General features: G+C 36.8%; 1 protein-coding gene across 17 annotated transcripts in view; it reads left to right on the forward strand.

Annotated features, from left to right (window-relative positions):
- Positions 1-25,259, forward strand: part of LOC105499433 (phosphodiesterase 4D) — a 1,582,997-nt gene that overhangs the window by 1,104,252 nt on the left and 453,486 nt on the right. The window contains exon 1 of one of the 17 annotated variants that reach the window (XM_071097868.1): positions 15,025-16,517. The exons of 15 other annotated variants lie outside the window; for them this stretch is intronic. In XM_071097868.1, coding sequence (XP_070953969.1) covers positions 16,393-16,517 — 125 coding nt within the window. In that variant the 5' untranslated portion in view covers positions 15,025-16,392. Of the gene's footprint in view, positions 1-15,024; positions 16,518-25,259 lie in introns of those variants that run through there. One more of the 17 variants, XM_011771989.3, reaches the window with a different exon arrangement.

Below are 25,259 nucleotides of genomic sequence, written 5' to 3' on the forward strand. Positions count from 1 at the left end.
TCGAAAGTCCACATAACATCAAGCTTGGCCACTGCCGAGTCTGACCTATCTTACAGCACCAGAGAATTGGGGTAGTAAACTGCAGATGTAGCATCCACAGGCTGACCAGTCTGACCCTCATTATATTCCCCAAAAAGCAAATGTCTAATGCACCTGCATGGATGCTGCAAAGGAATGTGCACTAAAGAAATGTGAAAGTGATAACTATTTTTCATTATTTCTGATGTGACATTTTAGTGATTGTGTTAAAATCTGCACAACCAAAAAGTCTAAATAGAGTGTGAACCTCTGACATTGACTCTGGAAATTACACACATTTCGTTTTACTATTTTAAAAACACACATGAACTGAAGAGAAAAGAAGCAGAAAGACTGGCTAGAACACAGCAGAACTTACCAATTAATCTAATGGAGTTTGAGCCTTTCTAAATGATGCCTTTGGGGAGCGCTGTACTAGTAATATCTCAAGGATATTGCCATTGTTCAAATATTTCAGGGATTCTGGTTTTTGAACTTACCTTCAAAAGAGCCTTTGCTACATGTTTTTGAAATTCATTGATGACAAATCTCCATCTGTTGAAGGTTTATCTGGTTCTATAAAGCTGCCAAAAGTCCTTTGGCATTAAGCCTGATGATTAAAATTGATGATCCAGTTAGCGAATGCTATTTTGAGTCAAAATTGGAAGTAACTATCAAATTAAGAGGCAGTTTTCTTATGCACACTGGAAGTGGCCTGTAATGATAATTCCCAAAGAGAATGTCAAAAATGTCTTAATCCTAGTAGAATTCACTATATTTTTTTCATTGAAATAAATATTTAGGAAACATTGGTTTGAATTTGCATATGGTTTACATGTTTGAAGAATCACTCCTGTTACTTTATAGGTAACACTTTTAAGTGTTAAAATTATTAAATTACTTAATAAGTACTTAAAATGAATATAAATAAAATGATCCATCGATATTTGTCTATAGATTTTTATACATAAAAGATTGTATATGTTATTTAATACATGTGTATACATATAGCACAATGACCAAATTAAATTGCCTTTACAACTATTTTTAATTAAAAAATGTTCACATTATGCTTTCTTAAACAATTGCCTCTGTTAGATCAGAAGCCAAAACTGGCAAATTATATTATATCAGTTATTTAGTTACTGGGGACTCTATCTTTAAACCAACCATGGGAATTCATTTATAACTACTCAACACTCAGGTATGTATGACCATGGGGCAGACAAAAGACTGCTTTAAAAATCACTGATGTGTATCATGCTTTCTCTTCTTCTTTAGTATTTCTAGCCATCAAAAAGAAATTATATTGTGAGGCAGATGGTAGTAATATATTTTTCAAAAGTGAATTATATCCTCTTTCCACATATAGGTAGATAAATACATAAATCATATATAATTTATGTATTTATCTACATAATTCCCAAACTATGAATTTTTTGCTAATCTGAAGCATTTGATTAAGACTGGATTTAGACTATGCTTACATGTTGCCAGAAAGTACTCAAAAAGGCTACATCCTATTAACTGTGTTATTTTTGTCTGTATTATGTCAAATAATTTTGACTAAATCATTGGTATTATCAAGGTCATGTAGAAGTCTTCATAAATTCTGATTAAATAATTGATTTTCTTTACAACCACAGACAAATTGCAACAGAATCTACATTTTCAGGCAGTTCAGCCTGCATAGGGTCAATTTAATACCATATAAATGTTGGGAACAGAATTACCAGAAACTTCAAATATGTCACCATAAGCCAGATGAACAATATATGTCAGTACCATTGGGAGAGTATTTGCCGACATAAACTGCATATGTTTCTTGAATGTGTGAAAAATGTGCTACTGAATGATTCTTCCTTCACTAAAATTGACTTATTGATCTTGATTTAAATATAGGTCTACATTGGTAAATAAAACCCAGGTTTTTTTCATAATATATTAGAGAATTTTTGATACATAACAAATGTGGTAATTCCAGATCGATTCGAATTCAGGTTTAGCGCTTCGTAAAGAGTTGAAAATAGTTCCTGGTAGGTAAGTAAATTGGGAAGTACAGGACATTTTCTAAAAGTGCTAATGTTTTGGTTAGAGTTTGACCAGGTGGTAGCAGATTTACTTTTTCCTAACTCAGTTTGACTTGAAAAGCCTTCAAATAAAATACTTATAGAACCAGGAAGAAATGTATCTGAGTTACAGAACTTGAATGAGGATTGTCAAACTGGAGAATGCTTGCCCCATCTGAAGGAGATAGCTGGCACTATATAGGGAGGGGAACTCAAGGTTTTTTGTTTGTTTGTTTGTTTTTTGAGAAGGAGTCTTGCTCTGTTGCCCAGGCTGGAGAGCAGTGGCGCTATCTCAGCTCACTGCAAGCTCCGCCTCCCAGGTTCATGCCCATCTCCTGCCTCAGCCTCCCGAGTAGCTGGGACTACAGGCAACTGCCACCCCCCCCCCCCCCCGTCTAATTTTTTGTGTTTTTAGTAGAGACGGGGTTTCACCGTGTTAGCCAGGATGGTCTCGATCTCCCGACCTCATGATCCACCCGCCTCAGCCTCCCAAAATTCTGGGATTACAGGCATGAGCCACCATGCCCAGCTGGGAACTCAGGGTTTTAAACCTCGTAAACATTCAAAAGAAGACCAGATCTCAACTTTAATGTGACATTTTCTGTGTGCTTTAAATGTTGGATCAAAAGGAAAAACAAAATTAAAAATATGTTGGGCAAACTCAGGCCTGCTGTCCATATGTGCTATTCTGTCCTACACCTTTCAGGTTATAGCATTTCCCTTTGTTTCCTTTCTGCATTAATACTGCATTAATATCACATTCTAATTTATCCATATCTATGAGCAAGGCCCAAGGTCTGTAGCCAAGCCCAGGGTTTGCATGTGATATCTTTAGAAAAACCCCAGAGAAGCTCTCTATTGTTTGCTCACTATGCTCTAAGTATGAATAGCCCAAAGCAAAAAGACAAGTACCCTGGCTATCATGATCTTCTGAGCATTCATGGAGCTCACTAAAATTATAGTTCCCTCTGAAAAGCGTGTCATTATAGGAAAGCACTGGGGAGTGGGCGTAGGTACTTTCCTGTTTGATCTCAATAGTTTAATGCTTACTAACTCACTGAGAAGAGACTGCCACCTTAGTGTTACCCTCTTGTGCCACCCAAAGCAAGTCATATATTTCTCTTGTTTTCTCTATTTAAAAAACAATTCCATATGAAATTCTGTGATCTTTTTTCCCCTCATTACCTATTTTCTATCATCGTTGTATCCAAAAGGTCAAAAGAGAGAAAAGGACACTTCTCGGTTGACTCTGGTTATCTCTTAGACTGTATGACAGCAAAAATATGAGCAAGGGTTAAATTCCAAATGCATATACTCTGCTAATACACATTTGTGATTAGCACACACTTCATTGAATAATTTAAAATGTGGTTGTACCATCTGTTCTTTTGGGGATTAACGTTGTTCGCGATAGCAAAATAATCACATGTTAAATAAATTCTAGATACTGCACTGTATTATTAATAATAGCAATGATATTGTTAGTTCAGATGACCTGGCCTTTTCTGTCTCCATATAATCACACTATCGATTTTCCAGTATTGGAAAGGAGAACAACGGAGTGCATGCTTTTATTTCTAAATGGAACATGCTGTTCAGGAATTCTGCCATTTCTTTTATGGAAATAAAAAGTAAAGTGCAAACATATGCCATCTTTGAAGGTAACATTATGTAAGCCTTTGAGTATAACATTTGCTGTCTTTACTTCTTTGTGTCTATTCATAAGAAAAATGATCAGATTATCATATTCATATTCTAGAAACTACGCAATCAATTTTTTTCAGGCATTCTGTCATCTGCCTGGAATGATATTAGCAAAAGAGTCGTTGTGTAAACTGAATTAATTTACTTCATGCAGGCATTGATTTTACATTCCCTGAACTCTTATAACATTTTATGTTTGAGCCACACAGTATGTACGATCTCACATTGACTGTAAGTTTGTTGTGTTTAAGTCGTTTCTTCTAAAAAGTATTGTAAGCTTGGGCTTTTCCTCTGTGAACTTCTATGGCAATTGGGTGTGGACAAATGGGTCCTTGAAGATATTTTGAAAATTTCCCCTGCAATAACCCACTGCTTAATGACCCTCTACTGCCAGGTAACCTTCCTAGGTTGCTGCATCTATTCCCTCTGCTTTTCTTTAAAACATGTTGTTAAGTCACTGCTGTCTTCTCATCTCCAGGCAAAAACGTACCACCTTATTTAAATATTCAAATATTTAACTTATGTTAACTTATTTAAATATTTAAATATTCAGTCACACTATGTGCTCCTGTGAATTTTCTCTGGGTGTCACTCTTCACACTGAGTATGAACTCTCATTTAATCTCTTTCAAGGGAAAATGAGCTCAAAGACCCTGATGCTGCAATTTGACCTCCTCGCATGTGTATGAAGCTGTTAACTTGCTGATTTGTCCCTAGCTTATCTGTTATGTACACTTGATGTTGTCAAACCACATTTTCATTCCCCAGTCTGTGTTCACTATTTGATGTTTCCCACAAGTTACACTGCCTTGGTCTCAACTAAATTGATTTTTCATGTTACAAAGTCAATTTAATATCTGAATGATCTTCCAAGATACTGCCTATCATTTCTTTTACTTCTCTCTTACAAAGCCATATCTGTCATTAATAAAAATGGTCCCAAAGCCCATTGTTATCATTTGTATTTCCCACTTGACATAAAATTAGCCATAATCTCACTATCACTTGCCTGGTAACTCAGGAATATGCTGTATAAATAGTGTATTTTTTATTTTGGTAAAATATTTGGAAAAGTATCTTGTGGTAGCTATAACGGATGTATGAATTGGATAAAAATGCTATCAAGTGTGTTTCTTCCTAGTTGAACAACATAGATAAAGAATACTGAGTAAAGACTAAATATTTACCTGGATGGAAGACCATTCATCCAATCAAACAAATATACAGAAACATAAAGAGATAGTAAATACACTGGAATGCAAAGTCAGGGTCAATAGTTATTTAAACTTGCTAATAAAAATGACTGCAATTTCAAGTTCACAGCTAATTAGAATTGAATGGTAGAGGCCCAAGGGTGATGGCACATAAATTAAGAATATGTGTCTTTAGCCTTATTCATAGATGTACAGCAGAGAAATGAAGCTGACTGACATTCTCTGCCCTGCAATAGTCAAATCACACCTGGGGTGTGGGATTCATTTCAGATACCACAGGTTAAGAGGAAATCAACAAGGAGCAGTCAGTCCAGAAGTGTGTTGCCAGGATGGTGAAACGTCTGGAAATCACAACATATTAGGAACTGCCAAAAGAATTGAGACTGATGTGGCCTGGAAAAGGAAGAGAATAAAAACTCCTCTTTAGATAATCTGAGGCTATCATATTAAAAAGATACAGGGCCAGGGGCAGTGGCTAGTGCTTGTAATCTCAGCACTTTGGGAGGCCAAGGCAGGTGGATTGCTTGAGTCCAGGAGTTCAAGACTAGCATAGGCAACATGGTGAATTGCTGTCTCTACTAAAAATTTAAAAATTAGCTTGTGCAGTGGGCCATGCCTGTAATTCTAGCTACTCAGGAGGCTAAGGTGGGAGGATTGCTGGAGCCCAGGCTGTGGAGGCTGTAATGAGCCGAGATCGCACCACTGCACTTCCACCTGGGTGACAGAGTGAGACTCTGCTTCTAAATAAATAAATAAGGCCTGGGCTTGTTTTTGAATGACTAGGATCAAAGAATAGCACTTTTAGAAAGGTGAAATTTAGTTTGATACAAAGAACTTTTCAATATTTAGATCTGCTCAAAGATAAGCATACTGCACCATGAAGCAGGGCTCCTCATGCCAGAACCAGATACTTGCTTTTCCTTCATGGCTGTTCATGCATTAGGGGAAGACTACATTTCCCATGGCTGCTAATGAACCTTTTAACTATGAGGATCTGTTACATGAAAAATTCTCTCTCTCTCTCTTTTTTTTTTTTTGAGATGGAGTTTCGCTGTTGTTGCCCAGGCTGGAGTGCAGTGGCACAATCTCGGCTCACTGCAACCTCCGCCTCCCAGGTTCAAGCAATTCTCCTGCCTTAGCCTCCCAAGTAGCTGGCATTACAGGCATGCACCACCACACCCTGCTAACTTTGTATTTTTAGTAGAATTTTTAGTAGAGATGAGGTTTCTCCATGTTAGACAGGATGGTCTTGAACTCCTGACCTCAGGTGATCCATCCGCCTTGGCCTCCCAAAGTGCTGGGATTATAGGCGTGAGCCACCAAGCCCAGTGTTACATGAAAAATTCTTAGAATAGCGCTTGATGGCACCAAGTAAATGTTCAATGAATATTAGTTATAATTGTTATCAGTAGCTGCTCTTCTATGCATTTGTAACTGATTGTTTTTTGGATGGGAATAAATAAAGGTGTTTAAAATGTCAGCACTGGTTTCTGTTGCTAAATAATTAAGGTAGTTAGTAAGGTCTTATGCTACTTGTAACTAATTTACTCTTAATTTGTCACCACTTTATGTTTTCCATAATTGCCTTTACATTCTATACTATCTGGATTTGGGATTAATTCATCAAATTTAATATGAAAACTTTGGCCGGGCGCGGTGGCTCAAGCCTGTAATCCCAGCACTTTGGGAGGCCGAGACGGGTGGATCACGAGGTCAGGAGATCCAGACCATCCTGGCTAACACGGTGAAACCCCGTCTCTACTAAAAAATACAAAAAACTAGCCGGGCGAGATGGCGGGCGCCTGTAGTCCCAGCTACTCGGGAGGCTGAGGCAGGAGAATGGCGTAAACCCCGGAGGCGGAGCTTGCAGTGAGCTGAGATCCGGCCACTGCACTCCAGCCCGGGCGACACAGCGAGACTCCGTCTCAAAAAAAAAAAAAAAAAAAAAAAAAAAGAAAACTTTAAGTGACTGCTAAATCACAATTGCATATATTACATTAGTGACTAAAGTAGCAATAGTCTATCAAGAAAGGAATGAATCATGACAGAAAAAAATGAATCTCTTTCACTAATTAAGAGAGATGTTTCAGTTTAAAAACTTACAGAATCTTAATGATTAAGCTCTAGGTCACATTAGCTTCATTGGATTATTTTCTCAGGTAACAGGTTTTTATATCTTAAGATGGCAGCTAATATCTATTGAAGATATTCATTCATTCACTCACTTCCTAATTTATTTAACAAGCAGTGTACCAACCATTGCCCATGCCTGCACCTACCTGCTTACCTCTACAGAATCTCTTCTACCCTTTTATCCCTTTTTGAGTCAGCCATCACAGGAAGACCAGCCTCTCAGTCATCCCATGTCCCCTATACCCCAACCCCAAGGGCTCCATGACAGCAAAGCAGTCCCTGACCCCATCCCTGAACTCCTTGGGCTCCTTCCCTGCTGTATTTTCCTCCGTATCAGTTATCATTTCTCTTATATATTTTACTTACTCTGTCCATTTACCTATCTTTACTGAAATGTCAGCTCCATAAAGGCAGGAATATTTGCATGTTTTATTTGCCACTGGGTTCCCAGAACCTAGAATAGTAACTCGATAAATATTTGTTGAATGAGTGAATAAGGCCTAAGTGTCATGGAAACTGATACCAGAAAGGTGTTATTTCTTCCCCAGGGTTACCTAAGCCATTTATGGCAGCGCAGGGTTGTGACCCAGAGTCACTTGGCTCTGAAACCAACATCCCCATTCTTTTTTTTTTTTTTTTTTGACAGAGTCTTGCTCTGTCACCCAGGCTGGAGTGCACTGGCATGATCTTCACTCACTACAACCTCTGGCTCCCAGGTTCAAGCAATTCTCCTGCCTCAGCCTCCCAAGTAGCTGGGATTGCAGGTGTGTGACACCATGCCCAGCTAATTTTTGTATTTTTGGTAGAGAAGGGGTTTCACCATGGTGGTCAAACTGGTCTCGAATTCCTGACCTCAAATAATCTGCCCACCTCGGCTTCCGAAAGTGCTGAGATTACAGGTGTGAGTCACTGCACCCAGCCCCAACATATTCATTCATGATCTCTCTCTCCATACAAATAACTTTGTAATTGTGCTGAATAAACTCAGAGATCTAGAGATATTTGACAATGACAATGATATTTCACTGCTGAAGGAGACAACTTTTGTATCATTTACATTTAGGAGAACATCCAGGTCAATATTTGCCTGCCTAATTTATCTCCATGTGGATCACTTTTTTTCTTTTCTAGATGTATTCAGTCTGATTTAGTTTATTATGAGTTTCTATAGTATCTGATTTTTTTTCCTTGGGTCATTGATGCAGACACTAGAAGAGGTGGAGCACACACATAGATTTGGAGAAGTAATAATGAGTAAGCTTCAGTCTTTGCCTCTGAGGTGCATTCAGACAAGTGGCTGAGGCAACCTTGTAAGTGTGCCGTTCCAGAGCCAGAAGATAACCAGATAATTTATAATTCAAACAATAATATTGCAAAAGTAAAAGGAGGCACTATTTAATCATCATTCCAGGACAATAGTTGTATATTATTCAGACAAACTGAAGAGTAAAGTCCCTTAGTTTAAAACTTCAACAAACATAAAATATGGTTGCACATCTTTTTAGTAACAAATATTTACCTTGTATCTACTATGTTCAGAGACATATACTAGATGCTGTAACAATATGTATAGAACAGTGTACAAGGCACTGTGGTGAATTTAAAGACAAGTCATATATCTTCCTATCTTGTGGTTCAGAATTCACTCTAGGACAGAGAACTTTAAAAATACAATAAAAAGCAGTAAATGATGGTGTAAGCTGAATTAAGCTTGATGTGATGTTAGCCAACCACAAGGTTTCAAATGGAATCACAGATATGATTGGCTGTGTACCCACCCAAATCTCATCTTGAATCAGTTCCCATTGAATTTATAGTTCATTTCTATAATTCCTATAGTTCCAATTTTATAGTTTAGCCAATAATCCTCATGTGTTGTGGGAGGGACCCAGTGGGAGGTAATTGAATCATGGGAGCAGTTTCCCCCATGCTGCTGTCGTGATAGTGAGTTTCTCACAAGATCTGCTGGTTTTATAAGCTTCTAGCATTTCCCCTGCTGACACTCATTCTCTCTCCTGCCACCCTGTGAAGAGGTGCCTTCTGCCATGATTGTAAGTTTCCTGAGGCTTCCCCAGCCTTGCAAAACTGAGTCAATTAAACATCTTTTCTTTATAAATTACCCAGTCTCAGGCATTTCTTCATAGCAGAATGAGAACAGACTAATATGCTGATACTGTACCACTTTTATTTCTATCTCATAATATTGTCAATTGAAATCAGTCCTGTCTTGATGCATGAATTGCACATTAAATGAATTGTATGCTTTTCTTTCCCCCCTAGATAGGAGTTATGCCATCTACTTCTTGTGTGTATACATAGTAGATGCTCAACTAATGCTGACTGGCTGGTTGGGGTAGAAGAATGAATTGACAGATTTTAAAAAATCATCTGGCAACCAAATATAGAGCCTTGTTTGCCAAAGAACCCTCCTCTTTGCTGAACCAGCTAGTTGACAGAGTAAGAACTTGCAGCATGATTATTTTTTATCTTACAACTTTATAATGATACATTTGGTTATTTGGAAATAAGTTTAAAGTATTTTAATTCTTTCCACTGGTTCCTACTGTTGGAAATTCTTTTGCAGCTGAACATTGGCAACAGTTTGTATCTTGGCAAGTAGACTGTGCTTTTTAAGGATGAAAGTGTGGGAAGTAGTATAGGACATCTGTCGAAGAAGTCATGTTGTCAAAGCCTGTTGTGTATATTAAACTCATTTGTTTCCATTTCTATACATTCTAAAGCAAAATGCCACTCCATTTAACATTCAAACAGCTTATAAAGAGCTTGGAAATATGAATTGTGTGGGCCTACCTGAAATTTCAATGAATGAGCATCATTTTATTCAGTTGGTTTTGTTGCTGCTTTAGCTCAGCCTAAACTTTGGATATACAATAGGTTTGTTGAGATAAGATTACCAGTAGCTAAGGGCTTTTGTTGGATGGGAGAACTGAAACCAACATAATTTCCGGTACCTTTTAAATGGCACTTGGACTAGGCCTACTTTCCTGTCCTTGTATTTAACAAAACAGAACAAACAAAACTTACTTAGATACCTGATTCACTAACTTCCTCTTCTAAGCTATCTGTCCACATGGTTTTCTGCTTTGCTTCAGTAGGTTTAATAAACTTACCTTTATGTGACCAACGGGTTTCTGTCGGGTTTTGGAGGCAATGACAGTTAATAGTAAAATAATATTTTGAGAGAAACCACTCTCAAAGAGGCTCCATTAGCTGGGAAAAAAGCATTTTAAAAAAGATGAGACCTTATGGTTCATTCATCTCAAACTTACCTGCTTAAAACAGTTGATTGATTTGATCAAAAGTTATCCTTGTTATAAAATTAAGTGGGCCTGCTGACTAGCTGATTTATGGGATTTTATGTTCTTTAACTTCGAAAAAGACATACAATGCAGTCTCAACTGTTTTTACAATCTGAGAGATTGGGTCAGGCTAATAAAATTTCTGAGAAACTACTTATCCATCAAAAAGTTAACATCTTTTACTAGAATAGTATGTTTGTTTCAATTGATGAAGATTTTGGTTTGGATGTAAGTTTTCAACTCATTTAGCTAAAAACCAAGGGACATTTTTCAATATCATTATTTTAATGGATTCATGATATTCACATTGATTGGCTATTCCATATTTTAAGTAGTTGGGCATTAAAGATATTTACATCTTTTTATTATTTTGTAAAACGTTGTGATGACCTTCATGATAGTTAAATCTTCATTTACACTATTACTTCCTTCTGACTGTAGCCATTGTGTGTAAGACTGTGCAAAGTGTAATATATGCAGTGTTTAAGAGTAGATTAACAAGAAAAGTTAATGTATGAACATAAGTAACTGACCCTTAATAGAAGATTGATTAATTAATTAATTTTGAATTTGCCAGTACACTCTCAAAACACAGAGCATGCTTAAATAATGCCATTATACTGAGCTTATTCAAGTATTTGGATAACTTTCCTTTACTGAACTGAAACTGATAGCCCAGGCAGGCATATCTCCATCACTCTAATTAAAATCCACATTCATCCCTTGCTTCCTGAGAAAAGATGTTGCTCTCGTGTTCCTTTGGGCACTCTTTGCGAAGTGTTTCTGTTTGATTGCATATGATGAATAGCTCCACTACTTCCAATGTATTACAGTCGCAAAATATTTATAATTATTATTCTGGGGAGAGTAACTGAGAAGGGAGTTCAGGAAAGACTTGGACAGGTCTTTAGAGCATCAGGACCTTACAATTTCAGCTATCTTATTCAATAAGCAAATGTTATTTTAGGTTCTGGGATTACAAAGTCAAAGAAGGCAGAATTCCTGCCCTCAAGAAATTGTAGTGTCATGGGGAAGAGTTGTAACTGCATGAACAGCTATGAAACAGTGTGCTAAAGTCATGTGAGTTGGGAAAATAGATGAGAGGCATCTACATAAAGCTGAGGAATGAAGAATGTTTTTTGGAAGAGATTACACTTAAAAGGAGTTAGCCAGCCAGAGAAGAAAGAGAAAAATGTTCTGGGCAGAGTACCTATCATTTGGGAAGCCCCAGTGGGGCAGAAGAACAGACTGTGCACAGGAAGGACACTACTAAGTGTTATTTGTGGCTGATACAGGAGAGGAAGGGAGAGCAAGACAATAGAGCATCTCTGGGCTGAGTATTGGAATTTAAATTTCAAACTTTGTTACTAAATAATGTGGAACTATTGGATAATTTCAAGCAAAGGACTCACATGTTCATGTCCCTGCATGACTTAGATAAGATTTCCATTTTAAGATAATCTTGGTAGGCAAGTGAAGGATGGATTTGAGGAGGAAAAATTGGAAATATTAACTCTAGGCGAAACATGGGGGGAAAAGATAATTAAGAGACAGATTAAAGAATATGTAGAGAGGTAGAACATATAGCCTGGTCTCTGGAATCAGATGCATTGGTTCCTAACTCTGACTCCACCACTTAACACTCTGTGTGACCTTGGGTATATATCTTATCCCTCAGTGTCTTGTTTTTCTCATCTAAAAAATGAGTATAATAATAGTGCCCAACTCATATTTTATAGGAATTAGTCAACCTGCCAACCACATTGAATGTATCTGATCAGTGTTAGCTATTATCTATTGACTATTAATATTATTGTTACTATCAATAGTATTCATGTCGCTAGGGTTGTGACCTGATTAGTAGTTATTGTTGGTTATTGGCTGTATGGTGGTAGTACCAGGGAATATAGGAAGAAACATGGTGAGGAGAGGGAGTGGAGGAGGGGAGGAACAGAGTTGATTTGAGTTACATTATAAATGCTCAAATGAGATAGCTATGGAACTTCCAAGTGGAATTTTCTCATGTGCAGTTGATGGTAACAGCAGAAAAATGTGAATTCTGAATAAAGAGGTGGGAGTTTTTCAGCACATAAAGAAAATTTAAAGCCAATTCATTGGATGCCTTGACCAGTAAGTGTAGAGATCAAAATTAAGAACAACTCCAAGAATTGAGAACAGAAGCAAACCCCAATTTTCATGGGTCTCCAGTCCAGGTATGAGCAGAAAACACAAGGTTTGGGGAGGGAAGAGGAGAGTCTTCCAAGCCATAAGCCAGGGGAAATCATTCAATCAGTTCTTAATGGTCTGATGTGGTCATTAAGAGATGATACCCTCATCCTAAAGATAAGACTTCTTTAGGAACATCCTAAAGAAGTTCCTCCAGCATTTAAAATTGCTAAACATAGGCCAGGGTAGAGTTAAAGGCTGAAAGAACCTTAATTAATATGTATCATTCCAGTTATTAGAAGAAAAGTCCTATGGCTTGAAATTGCTACTTGCTAGCAATTACTTTTAATTGCTATGCAGGGCATTGTTAAGGTTGCAATGTCTAGCATAGGGATGAAAATTGCTGCTCCAGATACCTTCATGTGAGTTTAATATTCTCAAGAGCTTAGAATCACGGGAACTATAAGTGAGATTTGTGCTAGACTCCATGCCTGTCTTCCACAGAAATCCCAGTATGCAAAAACAAACAAAACATAGATGGGTAATTGTGGCCATTCCTTAGTGAGATCTGAGCCTTATTTGGAGGTAAGCCTGGTTTGGATGGTACTCTAATCTTTAGATGAAATTAAACTCTGCAGTGTGTTCTTATTTTCCTAATGATGAAGTCCCCAAATAGCTCTCTCCAGCCCTGGAGAAAGGGAATTGTTGAAAATAGAAGGATTCCATTTTCTTCCCTTAAAGGCCACCTCCTGCTGTTGGCCAGAGTTCTCACAGATTCTGAATTCTTGGCAGGCTGGAGTTTAGCAGTAACCTCCTCTCATCCAAATTTAAGTACAGGTAATCCCCAGGAGCCCCTGCGAGGCTCTTGTTAAATAATTACCTGGGTATAAGCAAAAATGCCCCTGCTAAGAAAAGTATGGAATTTTACCCATCACAGGACACATAGGTCTCTACCATAGAGGTTTATATCTTATTCTTCAATTTCTGATTGTTACCGCTCCTTGGAAATTCTTATGTGACCAAATCTTACTCTCTTCTACTGGGAAGTCTCCTAAATTAGCTGGCATGTGAAAATGCTTCATTGCACTTTTGTTCTTCAGACTCTCAAATGAAAGAGTATGTCCAAAGAGCCTCTTTATGCAAAATCTATAAATTACACACAGTCATACATCACAATTAGTTGGCAGTCATTAGGCATTACATTCATATTGTAAAATTAGTGATATTTCTCCCAAATTATGAAATATTATTCCCATTAAGAAAAATATACTGATTTCACTATATTTACTCTCTTCATAATTATGCAAATTAATAATGATTTACTATTTACTAACTTTGCGTTGGGTGTTCTCTCATTCTGATGAGACTCCAGACTTCTGCCTTTGTACACCTGTGCAAAGCCTTTCTAAGCCATTGCTTTATGTCCCAATATATATTTCAGTTCAGAAACGCTGTCCTTACTTTTGCCGGCACCTTAATAATAGTTTTATTTCAGTAAGGAACTGTATGCAATCACTGGATATTTCAGAGAGCTGCCTACCTTATTTTCATACTATAAAGAAATAAACTTGAATAACAATAGATAGTCTTGGCAGGAGTGTGGGGGAGTTGACATCTTCCAACACGACTGTGGGAATATGAACTGCCATAGCCTATTAAAGGGAAAAATGTTCACAATTTGTAAGCTAGCAATCCATTTTCAGAAATACAAGCACCAATCAGTAAGAATATATTAGCAAATGTGTTTATTGTTTATATGAGTCCAAAATTATATGTCCATCAATAAAGGACTCATTGAATAAATAATGGTACATTTATGCCCTGGAATCTTATGTAACTATTGAAAAGAACTCACTAGGTCTCTATGCATTCACAAAAATAATTTTTTCATGATTGATTTAAAGAATAATAATATTAATAAAGGATTATACATCGTATGAGCCCACATTATTTAAAAAGGAAGGAGAATCCCTATACATGTGTGAGGGTTTGTGTATTGAGTGTGGTATATTTATATTTGTGTAAATCAAAAGTTTGCTGTCTTTTCCCTCCCATTAATCCTACCAAGGAAGGGAAAAGACAATCTTTTTATCTACACACTTCTCTGTCATTTGGCATGTTAAAAAAATTAGTATGTATAATTTTGTAATTGAAACATAAAATATAAGAAAGAAATAAAATTATTGAATAGAAATGGTAAATACTATGCCATAAAAAAGAATGAAAGCATGTCTTTTGCAGGAACATGGATGGAACTGGAGGCTATTATCCTTAGCAAACTAACACAAGAACAGAAAACCAGATACCACATGATCTCACTTACAAGTGGGAGATAAATGATGAGAACTCGTGAACACAAAGGAGGACACAGACCCTGGGGTCTACTTGAGGGTGAAGGGTGGGAGGAGGGAGAGAAGCAGCAAAGATAACTATTGGGTACAGGGTTTAATATCTGGGTGATGAAATAATCTGTACAACAAACCCCCATGGCACAAGTTTACCTGTGTAACAAACCTTCACATGTATCCCCAAACATAAAATAAAAGGTTAAAAAAAAAGGAAAATTATCTACTCTTTCAAACTTAAAATTTCTGGATTTGAACAGTGTCTGCTGTTTAAACCCAAACAGTGTCTGAATTTGGCTACTGAAAAATAAAATGTAGCCCCTTTTCAACACACTTTATGTTTGCCCAGGTCCCAGGACTCTTAAGTAAACTGGTGTGTCTATTCAAATCCTAGATAAGAAATAATTTTTCAAAACAAAAATTATCTCACAGAATACTCTGAACACCTTCTACTCTCATTACCCTGAACACTTGTGGTTTTGTTGCTGTAACTCTAGCAAATGTCAAAAAGACTAGAAAAACTGTGAACTAATTAAAGATACAGCATTTCTCTAAGACCCTGCTGCCTTTAGTAGAATTATTTAGTATCCTTTCTGATTTCTCCAACTTATTTTTCACTGTTATGAAAAAACAGCTTACAAAGAAGTAGTAACATTCACTATCAATTTTTCCGTAGATCTTTGTTCAAAGAGCAGGTAGAAGCTGCATTTCTCAAACAGTGTTTTAAACGAGGAAAAAAATTTGTATCATCATCAACGTTTTAGTGAATAAAGACATTTGCTTACCGTTTTTATGTTCCTGAGAGGCTAAGTTCAGTTCAATTGTGAATAGTAATTTATGAATAAGAACCCACAATTTTTTGACCAGAGAATTGGAAAACCGCCCATAACATTTCCATGTGCCCATCTCATTTTCTAAGTATCTGTAACAGTTTAGTGAACAAGATTCCCTCTTTGAAAATATAGCAAATAATTATTTCCTTCCTATCAGACATGCATGCTTTGTTTACAGGTAAATAATTCTGATTACCAAACTACTATTACGTTAAGTTGACGTTCTTTTCGACGTTAGACAAAAATGGATAAAACCTTGCTGCCTACTCAGAGGTTTGGTCTGAGTGGAAATAGGCTTTTGTGGAGCTACAGAATTTCTACTTCATCTGCTCAGCCAATAACTGGTCAGAGCATGAGCCTGGTTAGAAATAAGCAACAAGCTTCCTGTATCCATGAACAGAATGAACAAAAAACAAGATAGTACATTTAGCCTCCGAGAAACACGTATTTACTTATGAAGCAAAGAAGCACCGGGCAACCAGTGAGCGGCATATGTCTGAAATCCATTATCTGACATGTTCTTTCCAGCCTTCCCAGGAATGCTGGTCTGACTACTCAGATTTGCTTTTACTTCTTGCCTTTTGGATATAATGAGTCTGCCAAGCAGCTGTGAGTACCTAACTCTGGGGAAGGTGGCTAGATTCCGAAGCGCTTATGTTCATGGATCACCATACGCAATCAACATGCCAATTGATATTAAGCCACAGAGGAGACGGTAACTGCTTTCCTTTCCTCTAGTTGTTTGTCAGTGAAAATGTGTTTTGTTGCCCTTTGGTAACTGCTTTGGACGTCTGCTGAGCTGGGAGGGTCAGGGTGAGACGTCAGTTTTTATTCAATACACTGGATAGTTGGGAAAAAAATTAACCAGAGAGGAAAGCTGGAAATATTCTTAGTTTAGCCATTTAGCAAAAGCTGATCTGGTTTCAAGGTTTGTAGATTTTAAGAATTTGAGAGCTTGTCAGTGCTTGTATTGCCATCAGAATCACCCATGATGAGAATTTGAAAGAGGATTTAGCCAAATAATGGATATATTTATTGATGGCTACATGGCTATTTATACCAGATGCCCTGTAACTCATAATCTATATGTGACATTCCTTAATGCATTATAACACATTAATGCAATAAATGCATTATAGTTCTACAAAAACATTTGTTTTCCTTTAGTCACTAGGGAGGGCAGAACAGGGTTATATATTTTTCCTATAAAAAAGTTGTCATTTTAGATCTGTGTTCTACCCCCGCCCCACCATTTTTATGTAGTATTGGAATAGTGATGATAATAGTTAACTAATATGTCCAAAAGTCACCCCTCAATTTTGATTTTATACAATGTCATTTTATTCAGCAATTAACAATGAACTTCAGAAGCATTTATAAGGTATTCCATTCTCTCTGTGAAAATTCCATTTCTCCCTAATTTTATGAATCCTCATAATGAAAATCCACAATTCTAAAAGCAATGTATTTTACTTGGAAACTGTCACTACTATCTTACTCTTCTACTTTTCTTTTTCTAATTATATCTACACAAACTCACAAAGCATGCATTTTGCCAGATTTCACCTTATTATAAACATGAAGGGATGTTTAAGTGATTAAAATGTTTCTGAACCTTCAGAAAGGTTTCTGATTTTTGTGAGAGACAATATTTTATTCTTTCCTCCAGAGTATCAAGGCTTTTCTGTCCAGCTCTATCATCATTTGACTTTATGACAGTCTAGCAGCACCAAGCAACTGTTTTAAAATATTCAGAAAAATGTGTCCTAAGACACCCAACATGGCTCAGTTGCTGTCAGTTTCCTCATTCCCTTCTTTAATTCGTGGGAGGATACTACAAACCCATACAAGTTGCAAAATCCACATGGATATCTGACGTCCCTGTTCATGTTACCTTAATTTTTCTGCTTAAAGGTAATCAACATTTTGTACAAGTCAGTCAAATTATGTTTTTATGCATATCGTGTATATGCATAGACCCAGAAAATTTCAGACATATACCTATTTAGGTATATGGGCATTTAAAATTGGGCATTACAGTATATTTTACAAGAAAATATATTTGAAAGGCATTTTACAATAATTAGTATTTAATTGTATAGATCTTGGGATTTGTAAAAATACCAGATCAACTTTTCTTTCCGTAGAATACATTGCTTTTCTATGGCTAGTAAATCCATTAAATAAATTTTATATAAAAAGTTGCCTTAAATCATTACATCTGGAGTTTCATTCTACGAAAGGATAAATATGACAACAAACATGTAATGAAAACAATAGGGGGTGGATGAATGAATGGAAGAACATCCAAATCACAGAGGTTGTCTTTTTATTCTGTTACTCATTTTTTTAAGTTGTACATTTTAAAATCTCAACTTCTTTTGAATCTGTTGAGAAAACAATACACTTGGAATGGTGGGTTATCATCTTAGATTTACTAAAATCTACCTAAAATTTGAATGGTTCATTTTCAGAATGCTTGCTGCGACTAAGATTTATCTAAAGTAGCATATTTATGTTTATTTTCATATCATCTTGGTTGTGGTTTTTGGCAGAAAGAAAAATGTTTTCTAATTACTAAAAAAATCTGAGGAAGGAAGGATGGAAGGGAGGGAGGGAAAGACATCTAAAGAAGAGTAGCTATGAGTTGATATTTCAGCCTACACAAAGAAGCAGAGATTGTGGTGACAAAAAAATTTGGCTTTTCACTAAAATCCATAGAGAAAATGAAGTAGGAAATCAAATGCGTAAGTGCAAAATATAGCTCAATTTAAAGCTAAGTATATCCTTATAAAATAATGACTTCTTGAAAGAACAGCATGTTTTTCTTGAAACACAGGGAAATAATTTCCAAATTATTGGAAAATCAGTTAGATTAGACACATGACAACATGGTCATTTAATCGCTCTCAATTTTAATTTCAAGAGCAGCAATGAAGACATTAAGAAAGCAGTTAACACTACTAAATCTTAAGTAAACTCAGCATTGCAGAGAATGACAACCCTACCATCTGTGATTATAATTACTTTTTATATTTGCGATTTAAAAATGTTTTCCTTTTAATTTTTGGTAGCCTCTGTAAATTCTATTGTTCCACTTTTTCTTGTGTAAGAAATATAATTTTCTTTCAATTTTATGAAGCTTTTATGTCTCAATTTTAATATAGCAATTTCTTTTTTTTTCTTTATTTTTTGAGATAGGGTCTCTCTCTGTTGGCCAGACTGGAAGGCAGTAGCAATCATAGATCAGGGCAGCCTAGAACTCCTGGACTCAAGTGATCCACTTCAGCTTACCAAGTAGTTGAGGTCATTATGCCAGGCTAATTTTTTTTTTAATTGTTTATAGAGACTGGGTCTTGCTATGTTGCCCAGGTTCTTCTCAACACTTGGCCTCAAACGACCCTCCTGCCTTGGCCTCCCAAAGTGCTGGGATTACAGGTATGAGCCATCATGCATGGCCCTTCATACAGAGATTTAAAAATTGGATTTAAAAATCAGATTTAATCTGGCTCTTCTAACCCATCCTCACCCAGTTGGACTGTAAAGCTTTTGAGTGAGTGGATCACATCTTGGTTGTTGTTACTTCCCCAGTGTCCAGCATAGAGCCCAGAACAGATTAAATAATAAATGTTTGTTTAATAAATAAATGATTAGAAAATGCATGTTACTTATTTTGGCATAGGGGTGTGTGTGTGTGTGTGTGTGTGTGTGTGTGTATAAAATCACTTGCCTGTATGCCACAGTATGGAGTCTTTGGCAAGATTTTTGCTTCTGTTATTCTTTTGGATCAATTAAATTCCCTTTCCTTGTTTCCCTGTAGAAACTTCATGTAGCACTGACTTTAGATTACTGGCTTCAGTGGTTGGGGATCATGCATTTTGTCATTACCAGGTCAGCAAAGGAGAACCTGAAATAATTCGCTTCTGTATTCATAAAAGTATATATTCGTATATATGTAGTATGTGTGTGTGTGTGTGTGTGTTTGTGAATATAGCTTCAAGTTGTGGAAACGAGGAGAAAAAGTCACTGTGGGAGGTGGCAGAGGGGAATTTCCTAGAGGGAAACAATAGTGCAACTGTAAGAAAATGTAAGAAATGTGATAGAAGCACAAAATTTCATAAAATCAGTTATAAAACTTGTGACATATAAGCCCCAATTCTGTTTGTCTTGCTATAATGTAAAGTCACAATTTTTTATCAAAATGGAAAATAAAAAGTAGTAGCAGTGAATGTGGTGAGACAGTAGCCACTGGCACCCCAAGGCGATGGAAAGCAAGTGAGCTTGAGCACTACTTTTCACAGCCAGGTGTCATGTTGTACCTCCCCCAGCCACCTTCTTTCCTGCATTTCGGTAGCTTGACACCATTGCTGGCGGTGGTGGGGGTGGGGGTAGGGGTGGGTGGCGGGGTGCTGGTGAGGGTCCTTCCCTTGCTGCCTGCTCTGTGCTCCCTCTTGCTGGTGATGCAGCCGTTCTGGTATACTCTCTCGCCTCTGTTTTTCTAAATCCTTTAGGTAGACTTGCTCTCCGTATTATCCCTGAGATCAGGAGTGGAGGTATTAAAATTATTATTGAGGGCCATAGTGATTTTCAACTGGGGCAATTCTACCCTCCACCTCCCATGCAGGGGACATTTGGCAATGTCCAGGGACTTTTTTTATTGTAATAAGTGGGAAGTAGCTGATCATTTCAAGTAGGTAAAGAATAGGGATGTTAAATCTCCCATAATATACAGGACAGCGTCTCACAACAGAGAATTATTTGACCTGAAACGTCAGTAGTGCTAAGGTGGAAAAAACCTTATGTGAATCAATTAAATCAGGGAGAACTTCAGAGCTTTTTTAAGACCTTTATTTATATCTAGACAATTGATATTTTTTAGGTATTCATGAAAATACTTTCTTTTACCTTTCTTGTGGTAACCATAAGATAACACTTTCTTGCCTGGTTAAAAATGGACAACTGCCACACTTTTAAAATAATATAAAGCATTCAGTAATTTAAACCATCCTGTCTTCTGATTTGTCTGAATTAATGTGGCTTTACTGCATTTTCAGGGCTTATTATTCTTTCAATAGGGAGATTACTAAGACTTCATTAAAGATAGCTGAATAAATGATCAATTACATTATTGTAGCTCCAGACTAGGTAATAAACATTGAGATATGCTTTTCAAGTTGTGGTGAAAATACTAGGCAAAATTACACATACACTTACATATACTAAGCGACCATCCTGTTGACCTGGTCTATGAAGCTCTGCTGAACTCTTGCCTACATGCATGAACCCATCGATTGTGAATGTGTGACTACATGTGTGTTTTCATCATAACCAGCTCATCCTAATAGCAAATGATATGCTTTGGCTGTGTCCCCAACCAAATCTCATCTTTAATTTTAGTTCCCTTAATCTCCACATGTCCTGGGAGGGACCCAGTGTCAGGTAATTGAATCATGGGGGCAGTCCCCATGCTGCTCTCGTGATAGTGAGTGAGTACACATGAAATCTGATGGTTTTGTAAGCATCTGGCATTTCCCCTGCTGACGCTCTTTCTCCTTCCTGCTGCCCTGTGAAGAAGGTGCCTTTCTTCCCCTTTGCTTTCCACCATGATTGTAAGTTTCCAGAGGCCTTACCAGCCATGTAGAACTGTGAGTCAATTAAACATCTTTTCTATATAAATTACCCAGTCTTGAGTATTTTTCATAGCAGCATGAGAACAGACTAATACAGCAAAGAACACATTTTGTGAAGGAAAAACTTTGAAAACAAAGGGACTGCTTTCTTTGATAAGAGGCCCTTCCTTTCACTTTAAACAAAACTTCAAATTATCCTCAGAATTTGTTCTAATTCTAACTTGAATGTATACCTCCAGTTCCCCATTTTCTTCTCTATATAGAGCTGCCAAACTCAATAGAGTTGAAACAAAAATTACCCGGGGACCTTCCCCATCTCCCATGTCCTTTTTCATTATGGCCCAGACCTGGAAGTCCTCCTAAATGCTTCCTCTCCCTCAGTCTAACCGCTCTACCACTATCCAGTTGCAAGTGCATTCTTCCTCCTTCACCTCACCATTTGATGCCATCTCCACTACTACCATCTTGGGTCCAACCCTCATGTTATCTTGCCTGAAAACTGCTAACTTTATAACTGGTCTCTCTGTTCTATCAACGTCCTCTTCCTGACTGTCATCCACAGATCCACTTTCTGAAATGCCATCGTGATGCTTCCATGCTTATACCACTAGCTTTTCAGTGGCTACCAAAAAAAAAAAAAAAAAGGTTAAATTCTAAAACATCATGATCTATTCCCTTCTGTGTCTCTCCATCCTTGTAAACTGCCCTTGTCACCCATGTATACTATATATTTTAGGTATAAGTAACTACTAACTATACCTATTTTTTGCCTAGAGTTCTGTTCTCTCCTCATTTTGTGATGAATCCCCACTCATTCCACAGATCTTTCCTGTAAGACCTTTCTTAATTTCCTATTTCAAAATGGAAGTGCTTCCTTAACTAGCTGTTTTCCTTTTCTTATGTGTCTGTTACTTCATTATCATAATGAATCTTAATTTATATATTTTCTATCTTTCCTCCTCCTTAAAAGTGGCATGATGGAAAGAGTTGTTTTAGAAATAATTTGGCAATGGAATGCTACATTAATTCGAACGGAAAACAGTGAATCCCTACACCAACAGAAGGAAGCAGTGTGAAATCCTGACAGGGACAATTTCATTACAATTACAAAATACATAAATATGTGATTACAATTGTGAGAACTGCTCAAAAGGAAACAAGGGCCCAATGAGAGTATAAAAATAAGTACCTAACATAGTCTGAGCATTTGGAGAATGCGTCCCTGGGGATGATGAGGCCTGAGGATGAGTAACAACATGCTCTGCTGAGAGCCACATGAATGAAGCCCTTATGTGTTAAACTAAAAGGATAAGGTGTCTGAAGTGTAATGAGGCAGAGAGGAGAGTGGCAAAAATAAACTGGAGAAGATGAGTAGGGGAGACTACTGTTTTTTCACATGCTAATTCATCCAATAATTCTTTATTTCATTTTGGAGAGAAACAAGTGATTATTTATTAATTTATTCATTGACAATAGAATTTAAAAACATATTCTTTGTGTCTTATTTATCATTGAGATTTTTAAAACATTGAAATAAACAATAGGTAATATTGTCCAACTGAAGTTTAAAAAAGAAAAAGGTCAGTTTTCAAATCTATTCCCAACTGCTAGAGTTTAATAAAAACTGTCATAAATGTTAACCTTTTTCTGCAATCGGTTCAGCATTTATCCATCACCCAACTCTGCAGCCTCTCACTTGCCGAAAGGAGTGGAATGAGAATTGTTAGAGTACTTGGAATGTTTACTGTCTGCAAAGTACAAGGCACTACACAATCTTGATGACCGTTTTTTGATGGTCCCATTTCTATATCCATTAAGAGACATTAAATTACTTAATAATTCTTTGGAACTTTCTTTTTAGTTTTTCATGGCTTTGCTCTTATGTCGAAGGAAATTATTACATGGATGAACTACAAATGGAAAGTTTCTGTTATCACCTTTTATCTTGCTTTGTAAACTGTGGTAAATGAAGTGGTGAATGCTGACAACACATTTCAGGCTCAGGATGGCACCTTTCAAAGGCAAAAAGAAGGTGAACAGTCAATCTGCTAACAGCCTTTGAAACAATAGTCAGGACTTTGGACTTGGCCTATAATGTCGTGTTTCATATTGCCCTAACAAGATTGCTCAGGGAAGGAAAATAGTTTAGTGGTGATGGAGAGAAGGGCCCCAAAGAGAAGAAATTTGATGAGAAGGATGTTACAGGTGTCTAAGGAAAAGATAAAGAGATCCTCAGACAAGATGGAATGTGCATTGAATTTGAAAAGATGGTCAGGGCTTCATTCATGTGGTTCTCAGCAGAGCATGTTATTACTCATCCTCAGGCCTCATCATCCCCAGGGAAGCATTCTCCAAACGCTCAGACTATGTTAGGTACCTATTTTTGTACTCTTATTGGGCTCTTGTCTCCTTTTGAGCAGTTCTCACAATTGTAATTACATATTTACATATTTTTTTGGCCTAAGGGCTTCCTCCCACATTCAATCATAGAACCATGGAAACAAGGTTGAAGTCTATGTTTTAAACCATTATGTGTCTGGTGCTTTGTCTGGGTCCTGGTACATAATAGATATTCAATAAATTCTTGTAAAATTCATTTTTTTTCAACTGAGAGTACAAAAGTAATCAGACGGTAAACACATGTGTACCCTTTTGGAGAAACATATTAAATTCATTCCATTAGCAGGCAATGAGTTTTTTATTTTAAAAAAGTTACTTCAGCAACATCCAAAGGTGCATCTCAAGCTCTGACCACTCCTCCCCTTTAAACTCATACTAACTGCTTGAAAATTATTTCAGTTGTTCTCATGGCCAAAATTGAACTCATCACCTTACTCTTACAATCTGGTCTTTTTCTTCTATTTCTTGGTTGGATTGATTACTACAGTTATCTAAACTAGAAACATAGAAGTCACCTTAGTCATCTTCCTTTACCTTAACACTGTCTGTCATCATCAAGTCTTCTTTTACCTATAATGTTCTTATATCAGTCCCTTCCACTCTGTCTTTATTAATATCGCCAACTGATGTGAACTACTTAAGAGCCTCTGAAGTGATCTCCACATTGCTGGTTTTAATATAATCCACCCCAAAGGTCTTTGTGTTTGTTGGTTGGTTTTCATTGCTATGGCAATATTAACATTTCTGCAGTACTAGTAAATTACAGTAAAACATACTCTGTTTTATAATTGACCTCGAGTATAAACATACAAATTCTACTGCTCTGATGTTTCTTTCTAAGCAACCATTGAATCAAAAAACAATGAATTTGCCTAATTTTCATGATCAAAACGTTCAAACTTCTCCGAAGATTTCTTGAAATCTAAGCTTGTGATTGTATGAGAATTCACAATAAACCAGCTCACAAAATGTATAAACTTCAGTTTCTCATAATCTATGGGAAATTACTGAAGCATATGGCATTTATTCATTGATTTTTAACTCAGGCAAAAGTTAGAAATACACAAACACACACGTAACGCATACGGAGGTCTCAGAGTAAGTTGTGTGATAATAAATTATTTAACTCACCCTTATGATAGGTAAACAGTTTTCCTAAATAGCACTCCTGCCCCCTGCTACCCTGACTGAAAATATGTGCTCTTGTTTGTGCTGTTATTTTTGAACAGTGTATGCCGGTATCCAATGTAAGATGATTCATATGATACTGGTGTTACCATGGCAATCCATCATGTATATAGCAAGAACACTGTGAATACCAGCAGCTCTTTGTTCTCTTCAAGTTTCCATTTTCTTTTCTTGTTTTTTTTTTTTTTTTTTTTTTTCTTGTGCTAATAATCCAGTGGCTATGACATCAAGAGTGATAC

The sequence above is a fragment of the Macaca nemestrina genome, chromosome 6 (genome assembly GCF_043159975.1).
Source record: "Macaca nemestrina isolate mMacNem1 chromosome 6, mMacNem.hap1, whole genome shotgun sequence".
In the NCBI taxonomy this organism is placed as follows: domain Eukaryota; kingdom Metazoa; phylum Chordata; class Mammalia; order Primates; family Cercopithecidae; genus Macaca; species Macaca nemestrina.